The 17,917-nt window shown below is 44.2% G+C and overlaps 1 protein-coding gene across 3 annotated transcripts in view; it reads left to right on the forward strand.

The window, feature by feature from the left end:
* The window catches only part of BSDC1 (BSD domain containing 1), a 37,253-nt gene continuing 19,336 nt past the window's right edge, over positions 1 to 17,917 (forward strand). Inside the window, exons 1-6 of one of the 3 annotated variants that reach the window (XM_088451219.1) lie at positions 1 to 57; positions 1,285 to 1,345; positions 12,656 to 12,772; positions 14,223 to 14,390; positions 14,481 to 14,535; positions 14,667 to 14,782. In XM_088451219.1, coding sequence (XP_088307345.1) covers positions 47 to 57; positions 1,285 to 1,345; positions 12,656 to 12,772; positions 14,223 to 14,390; positions 14,481 to 14,535; positions 14,667 to 14,782 — 528 coding nt within the window. In that variant the 5' untranslated portion in view covers positions 1 to 46. The other 2 variants (XM_088451218.1, XM_088451220.1) reach the window with 2 other exon arrangements.

Raw genomic sequence — 17,917 nt, forward strand, 5'->3', positions numbered from 1 at the left:
TGCGGGATCAAAGGTCAGTAAATATTGGTGATGTCACGGAGCCAACATGGCGGAAGGGTGAGAGTGGGGTTCTAGGGTCCCAGGTAGCAAAAAAAGATAACGAACAACCGGGGGGCTTTCTACCGGGCTTGGAGAGGGAAATGCTCCGTCCTCCTGCGCACCGTGCCGCGCTGTCACCGACATGGGCAGCCGCCTCCTCTGGAGCACACTGGTGTCCCCCATATGCCACACAGTGCTGTACTGCCTAGCTCTGTAATGTGCTATAATAAGAAAGTAAATGACCACTCCTAGTATATTTGTGCCAAGATTATTGCACAGACACATAGCAACAGCATTACGCTGCGAGCAGTGGAGGACCCTATCTAGAGAGCTCCCTAACCCCACTCCCTTCTCCTTGCAGCACATGGGACCTCTCTGACTCTCATACACATTTGTGCTGCATTGTCCTGTGATCCATAGTGGCCACCGGCACTCTGTAATATATATGATTGTATATCCTTACAGGTGGCATGCACATATATATATATATATATATATATATATATATACACCATACTATACCTTTAAACTGGGACACTCATGAATTACACAGGTTCTTTGGCTGATTAAAACCAGGTGAAATGCAGGCATGAAGTCATCCAGTCACAGAACCTGTGTAATTCATGAGTGTCCCGGTTCAAAGGGATAGTATGGTAAGCCTATAATGAAGCTTAGTGCGACACTCCCATCTCTTGTAATGATGATACCTTACAACAGCATCTTACATCTGTTGTAAGGTATTGTCATTACAAGAGATGGGCTTCATTATATTTTTCCAGCATACCACTGGTGATTATTGACACCCCACACAGTACATACATAGCTGTTCAGCAAGTGCTGGTATATGGGACTATATATATATATATATATATATATATATATATATATATATATATATATACATACATACTTGCAGGTGGCATGCACCTGCATATAGCGTTTTTGCTATTTGGGCACATCAGCTCTGTCATACAAATGTTCATGTGTGACTGTCAGGCTTATTAAACACCTCAGGCAGATATTCTTATACCATGCATTTATCTACTATTTTTTTGTTTATCATTTTCAAAAGCACATAAAAGCAATTGTGCCTACAATTCCAATGACTATCTTATAAATTTATATAGTGATATTGGGCATGTTCATTATACCCCTTTTAAAATTTAGTTTACTTATATTTTACTATTCCTTTTATGCGGTTGTGTACCTCTGAAATTGTGTTTTGTGTTCTTTGTTGCATGGCAGGGAGGATGGGGGCTGGTGGAGAAGCTGGTTACAGCAAAGTTACAACAATGTACGGGATAAGGTATGTAGTGGTTGTCCTCATTGAAAAGTTATGTTATTTGAAGTTACGTTATTAAAAATCCAGCAAATAAAACGCCCACGGATCAGACTAAAGCTGTTTCAGCGTCCCTCCAGGGGAGGAGGTTTGGGTTTTCCTGATTTTAAAAAATATTATTATGCTGCGCAGCTCTCTCATTGTGCTCAGTGCTGTAACTTTAATGCAAGGAAGGTCTGGGTTGCTATCGAAGCCAAGGAGCTGGGACTGACCACTGTATCTTCCCTGTTATGGTTATCTAGGATTCATCGCCCCCGGTTAATTTCTTCCCACCCTACAATTTCCCATTCTTTAGCATTTTGGGACCTAGTCAACAGACTGTTTAAGTTAGCTCCAATCCCATCCCCTTTGATACTGTTACTCCACAATCACATTTTCCCTCCAGGCTTAGGCAAATCGTCCTTCGCCGCTTGGTTATTGGGTGATATTTACTATTTAAATGATATCACTATAGATAATTTTCCACAATTTTCTGAAATTCAAGACAGAGCAGCAATCCCATCCACAGATATTTTTCTCGTTATTTACAAATTAGACATTTTCATTCTAAAATGAGTTCAATTTTGATTAGTAGACCTTTGACCCCTTTTGAGTCTATATGTTGGAGACAACCTTCTACTAGGGGTCTTATCTCTACTATTTATTCTTTATTGAGGGAGGAGGTCAGTCCTGATTGGGACTCTCATGAATTAGCGTGGGAGCGTGATTTGGGGCACCCCATAGATGCTGAGGATTGGACGGAAATTTGGGACAATGCCGCTGCCAGTTCTATCTGCGTCAAAATTAAGGAAAATGTTTATAAAATGCTATATCGATGGTATTATGTTCCTTCGCGCCTGCAAGTAATGTTTCCCAATGCTTCGGATAGGTGCTGGAGGGGTTGTAGTGGCGAGGGCACTTTTTTGCATATCTGGTGGACTTGTCCCAAACTCACTAGTATATGGCAGGAGATTGTTGATCTTCTCTCGCGCCTCTTTGAGACCACTATTCCCTCCGATCCTCAGCATTTTCTTCTCCCCTTATATCTGCCCTCCTTATCACGATATCAGAATAAGTTATTCCCACATATAGTGTCCACTATGACCTGCCAGATAGCAGCGGATTGGAAAAACCCTGATCCTTCTCCTATGCAGGTAATATTATCACGGGTTTGGTATAGCTACAGGATGGAATATATGACTGCTATTTTATGTAACATATCAAAATCTTTTAATAAAGTGTGGGGCCCTTGGTTGACACTCCAAAATATTCCCTCTCCATTCAATATTTAACCTTTTTATTGTATTTAGTTTGAAGGAATGTTTTCCTATTTAGAGTTCTCCCACCCTTACCTCCCCTTTTCTTCTTTTGTTTTTTTTTATGATTTCTCTCTTTTTTCTTTTTCTCTATTATCTTTTGACTGTTTACCACACCGTTGCTGTGAGATCTTTTTCTTGCATCTATCTGTTTTTTTTTTTATAATAAAAAATGTAATCACTACATTATTGTTATATATTGCTACAACTTATATTCCATATGCATGTTTTGTGCTGTCATTTATTTTTGAATATCTGTTTGTTCCATTTTATTGTGGTTTGCTAAATGAAAAGAATATTTAAAAAAAAAAAAATACAGCAAATAAAAGGGTTATTGCTCAATACAGCCATGAACAAAAGTTTTGAGAATGACACTAGTGTTGGTTTTCACAAACTTTGCTGCTTCTTTGTTTTTAGACCTTTTTGTCAGATGTTACTATGCTATACTGAAGTAAAATGACAAGCATTTCATAAGTGTCAAAGGCTTTTATTGGCAATTACATTAAGTTTATGCAGAGTTGACCTCTGCAATTTGCCCTGGCATGCTGTCAAATCAAATGCTGGGCCACATACTGACTGATGGCCGCCCATTCTTGCCTCATCAATGCTTGGAGTTTGCCAGAATTTGTGGGGTTTTGTTTGTCCATCCGCCTCTTGAGGATTGACCACAAGTTCTCAGTGGGATTAAGGTCTGGGGAGTTTCCTGGCCGTGGACCCAAAGTTTTGATGTTCTGTTCCCTTGCCACTTAGTTATCACTTTTGCCTTATGGCAAGGTGCTCCATCATGCTGGAAAAGGCATTGTTTGTCATCAAACTGTTCTTGGATGGTTGGGAGAAGTTGCTCTTGGAGGATGTTTTGGTACCATTCTTTATTCATGGCTGTGCTCTTAGGATAAATTGTGAGTGATCCCACTTCATTGGCTGAAAAGCAACCACACACATGAATGGTCTCAGGGCATTGATGATCTAATTAAGGTGATGGATTTCATGTTATCACTGAAGAAATAGGCAGGTAAAAAGCAAGAACTGTGTTTCTCAGCTGTTCTGTTTTTGGAGGATCCCTGCAAATAATGTGTAACATGCCATGTGGTCCTTCCCCTAAATATCACTGTTTTTCAAGTACACTCATACATGTACTGATGGAGCAGTCTTTAAACACCATATTATTTTTTTTGTGCTGAGCTTTAAACCTCTTCTTTACCAGGGTTTTGATCTATCAGGTTGCAATTGTCTGTGAAGGCCATGAAATATTCTCTCAATTTGTGTTCTACCCCTCTGAGCTGTCCCAGTTGGCATGTGGAGAATCTTCTCTATGCATTTTGCAAGGCAGCACAAGATTAATGCAGTAACTGTCCGTCACGCATCTGGCTCAAGATTTGTCTAGAATTCTTTTTCAGGGAAAACCTCTCTGGACCAAGCTCTTGTGCAATAAACATCAGATAAGTTATTAAACTTATGGTTTAGCATGCTTACTACTTTCAGTGAGGGACACAGCAGATATTTTTTTAAATCGCAACTTGGAGCCTTGTGCTTTCAATTGTCAAAGTCTGGTGCTGACAAGTCTGCCCTCCTGCTTACCATCCCTGTCTTCCCCCTCAGGGGTGGTGTAGGGTGGTAGGGTTTGCAAATGTGAAAAATGAGTGGCTTGCAGACCAGCACTGAGTTATCTCCAAAGTTTTCAGGCAGATTTCCCTTCATGCTGGAATGTTGTTTACCCTGTCACATTCCAGCTTTCATTTCTCATTGGTGGTGGATCTAGAGCTATGCTTTAAGGCATAATACTATTTGTTTTCAGTAAAGACAGTTAAGTCCGTCAAAGTTTGGATATCATATCCCTCAATGCATTTTGGAGCACCTTCAGATTTAAAATGGAATCTCTTTGCACAATAGTTGAATCCATGAAGCAGGTGGAATTACTTTCCTCCCTTGACATCAATTACACCTACCTTAGGGAGGAATTCAGTTACTGGCGACCGGCAGGCATCACCGTGATGCTCAGCTGCTCACATATCAGCAGTTCTGCTGGGTTGGCCTTGGGGGCTCCTGTGCCCTGTATTTGTTCCATAGGAGTGTTAGAGACCTGCCTGATAGAGGTCACCTGGACGCTGTGAGCACGCCCATAATTATGGCCATTATTATGCTAAGAACCTCTTGGTAGTATTATTATTAGGTTCAGCATGGTTAGAGTGTGCACTTGCATTTGTCTCTCTTTTTCTGCTTGCAGCACTACAAGTCTCAGTAGGTAGCACCTCACATTGTGCTTAGGGTGTGCAATCTAGGGCCCCTCCCCCTATGCTTCCTGAACTTCCAGAGTTTAATTATGCATGGTTAGAGAGGCAGCCCCAGGTTTGGGGTACAATCTTAAGAACTGTTGAAGGTGCATACACGCACAGCACTTTCGGTACGACCAGGCCCTGTCGAATCGGATGAAAATTTAGCTGCACAGAAGATGCGATCTTCCGATTAGACCAGTGTACACACTCTTTCGATATCGAACGAACAGATAGAAATCGAAAGGGCCGACCATTGTATAGATGTGTACCGAGCTTTAGTAAATAAACCCCTTAGGCCCCAATTAGGAGCCAATTTATCAATGTTCAGGAAAAAGCCCTCATGTATGCCAGCTATACTCCTTTATTACAGCAAAAAATAAGTAGATGTAGTAATTTATCAGTGTGGCATAGACGGGACAGGTCCAAAAACAGTTCTGACGACAGAGTATTATGGCATCCCATGATCTACGCAGATGCAAAAATCTTCTTTGGTACAGGCTGAATGTGCGTATGTGCATGATGGAGGAAAGGTGATAATGTTTGTTAGAGGGTTTGAGGACAGTGGTATGGAGGGGGGGTGAAAAGAGTGCCTGGCCACTGTAATCAGCGTGTGACTGCACAAATGGAGAAATTAATAAATTATATTATATTATTACCAAGCTAATGAATGATGTGTGTGTATATATATTTATAAATAAATAATATAATTTTTTATTTGCCAAAACGTATTGTCTACATCATTTGTATTTGTGCTGGTATTATGAAAATATAGCAGATATGTGCCAGGTGATCCTACCAGATCTCCCCTGGACCTGGCCAGAGACCAAATGGTGATTGACAGCACGCCCCCTTTGGTGGGCGTCCCGGGGGCGTGGCTGCCTAGACAGAGGCGTTCCTATGGGAACGCCTACCGTCTGGGGCCGGCCCCTCTGACATCACTAGTGATGTCAGTGGGAGTGCTTTTGGCTCTGATAGAGCCAAAAGCACTCCGGGGCTTGCGGCAGCGAGACCCTACCACAGGGTCTGACCATCGCGACCATCATTTTGGCCGCTCACTATAGCTGTGGGTGGTCACTCACAGCTATGCGAGCGGCCAGGAGGCCGCTCCAAAAAGGAGCAGGGACGGCCCTGATTCAGAACGAGCTCTGTCAGAGCGTCCGGCTCTGAATCAGGGCCTCTGTTCACAGACATATTATGTGTACACATGCCAAATGCACTGAATTATACATCGTTCACCGGCTGTAAGAACGATATATGGGCAGTGTGTACCCAGTATTACTTATATGCGGGACAAAAAATTTAAAACGTGGTAGTCTCAGGTATTGTTTTATTTTCATAATATTGTTTATGGCATTTGTTTTAACAATAGCAGAAAACAGGTGGTGGAGAAATGAAAAAGAGATGGGGGAGCATGAAGTCCACAAAGTGCAAAAACATTTTATATGTTGGACATTGAAGCAGAAATTCTTTCCAGGATATGTAAAACCATTATGGCAATAGCTATAAACCACAGGTTCTCAAACTATTTCCTAAGGACCCCAAACAGTTCATGTTTTCCATATCTCCTCTCAGAATCACAAGTGAAATAATTGGCTCCACCTGTGGGTCTTTTAAAATGTGTCAGTGAGTAATGAATACACCTGTGCACCTGCTGGGTGACCTGGAAATGTGACCTGTTTGGGGTCGTGAGGATCGAGTTTGAGAACCACTGGTATAAACCATTATTATCAAGGCAACTGCAGGTATTTATTATTTCTACTGCAGGGTCCATAGGGTATCTACAGGATACCTTGGGGTATAGGCAATGGCTCTGCCGTCGGGCACCACACAGTTAAACTTTTGGTCCCAGGATGCATCGGGACCTCCTCTCCTATACCTCGCCCCCCGGCTCAGGCACCTTCAGTTTCGTAGAGTGCCTGGCCGGAGTCGGGTCACTGCACAGAGGGGCAGCTGAACAGCCCCTGAAGAACTACAAGAGTAGTCAGCACGGACAGTCCAGCTAGCGGGAACCCCTGGGGGTCTTGGACTGTGGCCGGACTTCACAGGGGACATTCAGGTAAGCAGCGGGCGTCTGCGGTAGGCGCCCGCTGATACACAGTCCGTTTTTGTCCCCAGGGCTGGGGGCTCCCTGGGGAAGGCTGCAAGTGGAACCAGGCAAGAGCCTGTGCTACCGCTGGACCACCTGGATATGGGGCTGGCACGCTGCAGAGTTGCGCGCCAGCATCCAGGGGGTTAAATGCATGCCAGGGGAGCGCGCTTTCCTGTACAGCACAGTTGGCTCCTGCCCTCTGCATGCAGTGCCATTTTCTCCCTGTGATTAAGCGGGCTATACCAGCGATCCTCACCCGAGCCTGCCTCCTCTGAGCTCCGGCGGCCATCCTTTTATTTTTTTTTGAGCATACAAACGCTGGTCTCAACGTGGTGCGGTGCCTGGGTCCCCCCTACATACCTCTCCTCACAGAAGGTCAGCGTATTCCCACTAGACTTTAGGTCTTGTGGTTGATTGTGGTGCCATTGTGCAGGTAGTTAATCTGCATAGAGTGTGACTTATGCTAGCGCTGTGTTTCTGATTTAATTCTGTCAGCCATTTTACTATACCTGTTTCTCTCTCCCTTCAGCCCTCACGGTACCGGTACTGTCAGGCTGGGAATTTACCTCAGTCAGAAGTGCTTACTGTGTGATGGGTCACATTGTTTTTCATAATATCTGTGAGTGCTTCACTACAGACTAGTGCTCCTCTACTACCTACTTGCTCCAGAGGTAAGGTAGGTATTGGAGAAGGGGATGTACTTAATGAGTGATGTACAGCTTGCTATGCCCTCTTCTGTACCCTGCTGTGCTATATTGACGTCCCTGGGCTTGTTTTGCACAGGCTTTGAACGCCTTAGTGGGTCGGTTATGTGCCCCCCCACCCCCCCCGCGTTCCCTCAATGGGGGTTTTACATAGCAGGCAGTAGCCCGTCCCCCATATAGGAGTCCTGCGTCAGATGATGGTGGCATAGTGTTCCCCTCCACAGACACTTTTCCAAGTGGAACCTGTCTGGGTAAACTCACCACTCCAGTGCAGTACCTAATGGATAGGTTACAGAAACCTCCGCTTCGGCCTGCTAAGAGACCATTATTGTCACTCCCGATCACTCAGTATGATGGTTTACTTCTGGGTAAGATATTCCAGGCTTCATACGGGCCGTCCGTATAATGCTCATTACAGTTGACGGCTTTCCTGCGGCTACGCCTTCATATGCTTACTTTAAGGATGTTAAAGGTACAGCTGATGTTTTTCCCCTATGTGGCCAATTAGTGGATCATTTAGAGGAAGCATGGAAGTTCCCGAGGAAAGTGTTTCAACCTGTAAATCGTCTGGCTTATACATACCCATTTGCATTACTTCATCAAATGGGAGTCTCCGCTTCAGGTGGACACGCTTAGTGAAGCGACCTTACTTATACCATCCATGTCATCTCTCTCTAATGCTACGGATCGTAAGGTGGGGTCTTAAGTCTATTTACTCCCTCCAGCTATGGCAGTGTGTTGGGTGGCTCTGGCTATGGAGTGGGTGGATGCTTTAGAGGCATTTTTTCCCCCGGATGCTCCCAGTGAGCCAATTGTATTAGTGGGCAATATCAGAATTTCCGCTGCATACATTAATGGAGCAGCTTTGGACGTGAGCCTACTTTCCTCTAGAGCAGCAGTGTCCGCACGCTGCTCCTTGTGGTTGCGCTCTTGGAGAGCTGATGCTGAATCCAAGAAGGGCTTAGAATGCCTGCCTTATAAGGGTCAGGTTCTCTTTGGCCTTGATTTAGACAAAATTTTGGATATACGCTGGTGGCAGCGAAATCTACATGTCTACTTTCAGCTCCGGCTCCATCTGGGTCAGGGACCTCTTCCTTTCGGCCCTATCATTCCCAAGGTAAGCCTAAGGTGCAGTCCTTTCTGAAACCCTCAGGGGCCAGAAAGGCTGGTAAGCCCAAGAAACAGGCTTGGAGCACAAGACTTCCGGCCGCTAAGCAGGACGACAGACTCTCAGCCTGACGGGACTGCCTCCGGGGGACCCCAGGGTGGGAGGCCGACTTCTGCAATAGGCCCAGTGCTGTTGTCAGTCCACCACAGACACTTGGGTGAGGGAAGTGGTCTCTCACGGGTATGCCCTCTCCTTCCGCAGAAGGCCTCCTCATCAGTTTTTCACCACAGGCCTTCATTCAAGGGCCTTGGAAATCCAGGAGGTTGTGCACTCTATGCTCCAAGCAGGGGTCGTAGTGCCTGTCCCGCCTCCCAAAAGGGGGAACGGGTTATTATTATTCCAGCTTCTTCCTGGTACAGAAACCTAACTGTTCTTACCATCCAGTTCTTAACCTCGAGTCCCTAAACAAGTTTCTAAGGGTACCCCGGTTCAGGGAAACCCTGCGATCCATTATATTAGCTATGGAACCTGTGGACGTTATGGTATCTCTGGATATTCTGGATGCCTACCTACATATCCCCATTGTCACAGCTCATCAACGTTTTCTCAGATTTGCTGTACTAGACCACCATTACCAGTTTCAAGCTCTGCCGTTTGGCCTCTCTAAGGCACTGCGGGTGTTTACCAAGGTAATGGCGGCCCATCTGTGGCTACAAGGGGGTTTGCATGCTACCCTTCCTGGATGACCTTTAACTGTTGACAGGGTCTCTGCAGCCGTCTGCAACTGACATCATCAGTGTTGCAGACCCTCGGCTGGCTGATAAATTTGAAGAAGTCCTCCCTATCTCCATCCCAGAGGATGATCCATCTGGGTGCACTGGTGGATCTCAACAGCAGAGGATCTTCTTGACCGAGAAAAGATCTCTGTGTTACAGACAAGGATACGCACTTGTCTCCAGAGTCGCCGAGTGTCCGTTTCCTCAGCGATGCGATTACTGGGGTCCAGGGCGTCGATGTTCGACATGGTGGAGTACGCCCAGTTTCATTCCAGACCTCTGCAGAGGTTGATTCTTTCCAGTGGGGATGGATTACCCCGTCTGATAAAGACACAGATGATGGTGCTTTCTCCGGAGGTGCGCCGTTCTGTAACTTGGTGGTTACAGACGTCTCATCTCAACAAGGGGAGCCCATTTTGGATCCCAGACTGGGTCCTTCTCACGACGGTTGCTTGTTTTCGGGCCTGGGGCGCTGTGTCCGGTCCACACGTCTTTCAGGGACGGTGGACGTCGGCGGACTCTGTCCTACCGATCAATATATTGGAACTTCGGACAGTGCTCAGAGCGCTGCAACAACGGTGGCTTACATAAACTGTCTAGGAGGAACTCGAGGTCATGTGACCCTAAAAAATGTATCCCGCATTCTGACTTGGGTGGAAGACAATCTCCTAGCCATCTCGGCAGTGTTCCTCCTTGGAGTACTTAACTAGGAAGCGGACTTACACAGCCGACACAAGTGCATCCAGGGGAATGGTCTCTTCACCAGGAGGTATTTCAGCTCCTTGTGGACAAATGGGGTCTTTCAGAATTAGACCTCATGGCCTCCAGACACAACCGCAGGTTACTTGTGTTCGGGTCCAGAACAAGAGATGCAGAGGCTCTCCTGGTAGACGCTCGGTCGGTACAGTGGACCTTACAGTTTGCGTATCTATTTTCTCCGTTCTCTCTTCTTCCTCGGGTGCTTCTGAAGTTCAGGCAAGGAAGGGGGTATGATCCTGCGGGTGGCTCCAGGGTCCGGGCGTCACTGGTACTCAGATCTTTGTAGTCTCTTCATTGACACTCCGTTGCTGTTGTCTCAGGGTCCTTGCCTTTACCCGGATCTTGTTCGTCTGTCTTTGACGGCATGGCTCATGTGACATCCCTCCTAAGGGCTAAGGGGTTCTCTATCTCTGTGGTGAACACCATGCTCAGAGCTCAGAAACCCGCTTCTGCCAGGATTTACCACAGGGTGTGGCATACCTCCTTTGATTGGTGTCGCCCCAGGGGTGCGATTCCCAGGTATTTTGGATATACAGGGTCCTGGCTTTCCTGCAGGCAGGCTTTGATAAGAGTGTCTGCCTCGCTTACTTGATGGTGCATGTTTCTGCACTGTCAGTGTGGTTTCAGCGTAGGATTGCTTCGCTTCCTGATATCCGCACCTTTATGCAAGGTGCCCTTCGCATTCAGCCTCCCTTTGTTCCTCCAGTGGCTCCTGGGGATTTATCTGTGGTCCTTAGGGCTTTCAAGGGACCACCATTTGCACTCCTGGGCTCAGTGGACTTCAAATGGCTTACAGTGAAGACTATTTCTTCTAGCTGTTGCTTCAGTTAGAGGGGTGTCTGATTTGGGGGCTCTCTCGTCGCCCTCCTTTTCTGATTTTTCATAGGAACAGGTCGGTTCTTAGGACTCGCCATGGTTTCCTCCTTGAGGTGGTGTCTAGTTTCCACATTCACATGGATGTTTTAGTACCGGCCTTTAACTCACCAGTCCTTTCAGCAGGTGATGCTGCATTGGATGTGGTGCGTGGACCGTACCAGTTCCCTTCAGAAGTCGGACTCCTTGTTTGTCCTCTATGGTTTCCATTAGAAGGGATAGCCTGCCAACACACAGATGTTGGTAAGGAAGATTCACATGGCGATCTCTGAGGCTTACACTCATGAGGGCATTCCAGTACTGCCCTCTGTTACTGCTCATTCTACTCGGCCTGTGGGTCCCTCGTGGGCAGCTCGCCATGGCGCCTCGGCTGTTCAGCTTTGCAAGGCTTCTTTACGTGGTCTTCTATCCATACCTTTTGTGAGGTATTATGCATTTCATGCTTCCTTCGAGCGGTGGATTCTCCTTTGTGCACAGGAGTGCCCCCGCCCTTGTAGGTACTGCTTTGGGACATCCCCAAGGTATCCTGTGGATACCCAATGGACCCTGCAATAGAGAATAAGAGATATGGTAAGAACTTACCTTTGTTATCTCTATTTCTATGAAGACCCTGTCGCGCCTGTGCTTCAGATGGGTTTAGTTCTGGTCACCGGATTGCCATCTCCTTCTCTGTGAGAATTTGAATCTTGTGTGTTCCAGACTTTCTTCTCTCTCTTTGTTTTTTTTATTTTTCTCCTCCTCCGGCATGTGGCTTGGTACGTAACTGAAGGGGCCTGGGCCGGGGGGTGGGGTATAGGAGAGGAGGTCCCAGTGCATCCTGGGACCAAAAGTTTAACTGTGTGGTGCCTGATGGCATAGCCATCACCTATACACCAAGGTATCCTGTGGAGCCCTATGGACTTCGTAGAAATAGAGATAACACAGGTAAGTTCTTACCATATCTCTTATTTTTAACTCTTCTAGAAAAAGAAACAGCCAACAGGTGGGTGCTGTCTAGTACAATAATGAAAATTTTTATTTGCAAGTTTAAAAGACAGTAATGTTGTTAAATACTAGTATTCTGCTAATGAGTAACGGGTCCCAAACACTAGCGACGGATTGTTGAGTTCTTGCTATGCGGAGATGCAGGGTTACAGGATTGGTGAAATCCAACATGTTGGATTTCACTGATTTACCGATCGCGATCAAAATATGATCGTGATTTGCAAATCGGTGAAATTTAACATCGATGGCCGCTGGTCGGCATTTACGCCCGGCGGATCGTCGTTTCCGATCCCATTGCAGTATCCAGCAATCCGTCCTCGGTGATCAGGTTGGGCAATTTGGTTATCCCCAACCAAACTGCCTATCGTTTCAGAATCGCAATTTTGGTTTTAACTCTATATGCGTTGTCTGTTCAGTCTGCAGAAGCTTTGGAGTTTATGAAGAGAGACCTAACAGAGTTTAGCAGAGTTGTGCAGCATGACACTGCCTGCACTATTGCAGCCACAGCTACTGTTGTCAAGGAGAAACTGGCGGTGAGTATCAGTTGTCTAACATGAACATACAGTGTGAAGAATTTGGGTAATATGCGTGTGTATGTGAAAGAGTCACTAGTACTGTTGATCAGTCTGTTGAAGGTCTATAACAGGACTAGTAAATTGAACTCCTCTGTCCGCCCTTTGCCCTCTGTCTACTGCAGTCCCATCCATCCACGCTGCTGTCCTTCTCTGCTACTGTCCTGTCTCCTCTCCACTGTATTACTTACCTTACCCTGTTCCCATCACAGTGATGCTCAGGCTGTTCTTCGACTGGTCTGTCTAGGTTGTCCCATCGCTGTAGTTGGAAGCATTGGGGGGAAATGCGCACATCGGCTCCCACTGACTTAGGACAGCTTAGGGAATTACATAATAGATATACATGAAGCTATAGATATAAGATAACAAAAATATAAAAATAAAGAATAGTAAATATTAAGTATATACTAAATCAGAGGTTCCCAAACTCTATCCTCACAGCACCCTTAAGCTGGCCACACACTAGACCAACTTACATCCAATCAGCCAACTAGTTGATTGGTTGGAATGAAAATCTGGTAAGGTATGAAAGCAAATGACAATCGGCAATTTGCTCCCAAACGCCGGAAAATGGACAAAAACTGTTGTTTGAACAAATTATTTAGATCAAACATTTAACAAACTTGTCTGACGACCATTTTCATCTGTTTTCTGGCATTTAGGAGCAAATTGCTGATCATCAGTTACTCCCATAATTTACAAGATTTTCATTCCAACCAGCCATCTAGTTGGATGGTTGGATGAAAGTTGGTCTAGTGTGTGGCCAGCTTAACAGTCCAGGTTTTAACGATATCCATGCGTGATCACAGGTGACTTAATTAGTACTTCAGTCAATTTGACTTACCCACCTGTGCTCAACCATGGATATCTCTAAAACCTGAACTGTTGGGGTGCCTTGAGGGCCAGGTTTGAGAACCTCTGTACTAAATACAAAATAATTACAGTAGGAAACGGATATAGGTTTTAGGTGTTTAGTGTCCTAATTAGCATCCAGAATACTGCTTTCAGTTAAAGAGTCATGGAATAATCCAGCAACTGAAAAAAAAACAAATGAGCACACAACCCTAGTGCAGTCCACAATATTTCATAAGAACAGATAGGTGCACCTATAAAAATCAAAGCCAATTTAATACAATTTTATTCACCACTACAACAGTAGTTCATTAAGTTCTTTTGATTGAGAGGTCATTCCATTACAATACTGTGTATAACAAACCCTGTGATTCTTTTACCTTTGATAATGCAACAGAAGTGTCTCCTCTCTACAATGCAAGGTGTTTCATGTGTATTTCTGTTGCATTGCTACAGTACATACTGGAAACGTAATATTTTTATTAGTTTTTTGTTTACTTTCGAATATTTGTACCACCTTTTTAGATGTATAACTGTTCAGATATTTCTTCATTTATAGGTGGAAGGGTCCGCTGGGACTACAGAAAAGGTGAAGAAAGGTCTGTCAGATTTTCTGGGTGTCATTTCCGACACTTTTGCTCCATCTCCTGACAAGACCATTGATTGCGATGTTATCACACTGATGGCCACACCGTCTGGGACAACAGAACTTTATGACAGCACTAAGGTTAGTATGTGTAGCATATGCGTCTAGTTACATCTGTGATCATTACGTTTATTTAGGATCTGCTGTTCACTGGTTTTGTATTTCTTACAGGCACGCTTGTATAGTCTGCAGTCTGATCCTGCAACGTACTGCAATGAACCCGATGGTAATGCATTGCAATAGCAATATGTGGCTTAGGAAAAGAGTAAATACTAGTGTAAATCAGTAGTTTCTTCCAAATCAAGTTTTAGAATTATTAACATCACAAATGGTCTTAGGCTAACTTATGTATGACAGGTCCTCCTGCACAATTTGAGGAATGGTTAACCCACTGGGATCCAGAGGAGCGGAAAGCAGGAATCTCAGAACTACTGGTTACCAGCCCATCTATTCGTGCGCTCTACACCAAAATGGTATGTTTAATTGTCTGTATAGTCACATATTGCAGCCTAGCATGAAGGGCGCATGTCTAATAGTGTTTAGACATAAGATCTAGATTCAAAATCAAATCATAAAAACATGTACGGCTTGCAAAAACAGAGAAAGCTGTAGTACAGAATTGATCAACTGCAAATATTATATTCAGGCACCCTGAACAGCCTCTATAGACATAACTACTGGGCAAACAATTGTGTCCTAGCAGTAGACACAGCTGGACCGCCAGTAATTATAGAGATTGTTCATTTCTTTTTTTTTTTCAACAAAGTTTTTTATTGAAGCAAAATAAACATATGACAGAAAGTCAAACATAAGCACATACATTTGTAAATAAAATGTTTTACAGAAGTATAACCATTGTCCAGTATGCAGACTCAGTCAATTACCAACGTTTTTTTTTTTTTTTATACAATGGTAAACAAATAAAATAAAGTATAGTAAAATGAGATAAAGCAAAACAGTGCGAGTCCGGGTCTATAACACCAACTCCCATATCCAAATTATGTAGCATTAAGGGAAATCGGAGGGTCTTGTTCACTAACATGTGTCTCATACCAAAGTGTATGTCTGAAACATTTCCACACCTGGTCTTTAAGTGGCTGAGACAATGTGTCTATGTAACTTTCCCAAGTTGCAAAAAACTTCTCTGTGAACTTTTCTTTTTGTAGCGAGGCTTCCAGCCATTCCATTCGGAAAATGTTAAAAAGTTTTCCCAAGAATAAGGCTAGTGTAGGAGAAGTGGGTTGCAGCCATACTCGTAAAATACATTTTTTTGCTACTGCCGATAGAATAATTAGTAGTTTTCTAACCCCTTGTGCCATTCTAGTGCCCATAGGTATGATACCGAATATTGCCCATTCAGGTGTTAGGGGTAAATAACTCACTAAGTGTCTGGTAGTATAATTCCCTATCAGGGTCCAAAATCTCCGTCTTATTGGGCATTCCCATAGACAATGCATCAACTCAGCCCTCTGCGCTCCACAACGAAGGCATGCAGAATTTTCCAACAGTCCCATGGCATGTCTGCGATGGGGAGATAAGTATGTTCTATGTAGTATGTTCATGAAAAGTTCTGTGTATGATGTTGCTGGCACCAATTTGATGGATAATTCAAAGGATCGTAATAGTGTTTCTGTAGTTATAGAAGGAAAGTACTCCCTCCATTGCGCCAGACCAACTTTCTGGGTATCGTATTGTATGGGGGTGTGTAAGTATGAATAATGCACTGAGATGGCCTTATATTGGGGGTTTTCTACTATTACTATGATCATCTGAAGAGAGTTTCCTAGAAAGATTGGCCACATAGTGTTGGGCTTGTAAGTACGCCAGAGGTGAAGATACAAGTATTGGATATTTCTCTACCGCTTGTACAAATGTCAGCCCCGTTTTGAAAATTCGGATTGCATGTGAGCGGGAGATGTAGGGATAAGTATGGATTTAGTGAATATTTGTGGCGTAATATGTGCCACGTTACTTCTAGTGGACATCAATAAGGGATTAGCTTTTATTGTTACGGGTATTTCATCATCGTGTAGATGTAAAAAGGGGATGATGCCAGTATTCTCTAGGAAAGCCCCCTCCAATCTGGTATTTGCATATTGATCTTTAGTGTGTATCCAGTCTCTCAAGTAGCGTAGATGAGCGGCATGACTGTATGCACTAATATTGGGTAGATTAATGTCACCATTAGACCGGAGTTGTTGAAGTTTTATCAGTCCAATTCTTGCTCTCCCACCATTCCAAATAAATGTGCGCATTATCCTCTCAACCTCCATTGTATCTTTTTTAGTTAATAAAATAGGGAGTGACTGAAGAGGGTATAAAATTCTAGGGAACAGAATCATTTTGACCAAGTTTGCTCGGCCTAAATATGAAATATTAAGGTGTCGCCATTTCTCAGTGTCCTCCCTGATACTGCGTAAGATGTTCCTTATATTAATCTTATATAGATTATCAAGGTATTTGGGCAATTGTATTCCTAGATATGAAATTGATTGGTCGTCCACTCAATGGGAATCTCCCTAAACCAGGCCGGGCGCGCAAATCCTTTTTTCAAATATAATGCTGTGGATTTCTCAAAGTTAACTTCAAACCCCGAAACTGATCCTATTTCTTTTATACGTGTCATCAACGGTCCAAGAGTCCTCCTCGGATTTGATATGAACAAAAGAACGTCGTCTGCAAAAGCAGATATTTTCACAGTTTCTGCGCCAATCCCTATTCCCTCAAACTGTGACCAATTTTGTAAGATCCTAAGCATAGGATCTAATGTTAAATTAAAAAGTAGAGGGGAGAGTGGGCAACCCTGTCTTGTTCCCCTGGTTATTGTAAGGCCCTCTCCCACAGACCGACCCATTTACCAATAATGAGGTAGTCGGGAGGGTATAAAAGTATTTTATTAGGGATTGAAAAGTCAATCCAAATCCTCGCCTATCCAGTATCTCATAATGATAGGGCCATGAGACCATGTCAAACGCCTTAGTGGCGTCTAGGCTTAAAAGCATGGTTGAGGAGTCAGGATGAAGATTAGCCGCCATTACAGCTGCAATCGCTGAGCGAATGCCCCTTACTGAGTGTCTGCCTTTAGTGAAACCTAGTTGGTGAGTTGTAAACAAGGAAGTAGAGAGTGTCTGTAAACGATTTGCTAATATCTAATAAATACCAAAATAATTTCATTCCTAGGTGAAGAGCTTACACGTGAGTGCTGAGGTGAGCCTCTAGGAGAATTGCCTGCGATAAAATGATTACGTGCCATTTCTGGGTCGTCGAAGACAAGTGTTTGTCCATTCTCAGTAACCCTCAATTTGGCTGGGTACAATAGAGCAAATCTTTTATTACTATCTACCAAAAATTTACAGACTGGGGAGAACTCCTTACGCTTCTGTGCCACTGCTACAGAGAAATCTTGGAAAATAAGAATCTGGTGTTCATCTATCACCAGATTTCTTTGGCGTTTGAAGGTTGACAGAATTTTCTGTTTGACACGGTAATCTAAGAATTTAGCTATGACCGGGCGTGGTCTACCATTAGATCCCTCCCTTTCCGGACCCAGTCTGTGGGCTCTTTCGATTTGTGGTACTCCTATATCATTTTGCAACTCGAGGGCAGAG

This window comes from Taudactylus pleione, unplaced genomic scaffold (genome assembly GCF_031769625.1).
Source record: "Taudactylus pleione unplaced genomic scaffold, aTauple2 ptg000541l, whole genome shotgun sequence".
NCBI lineage: Eukaryota > Metazoa > Chordata > Amphibia > Anura > Myobatrachidae > Taudactylus > Taudactylus pleione.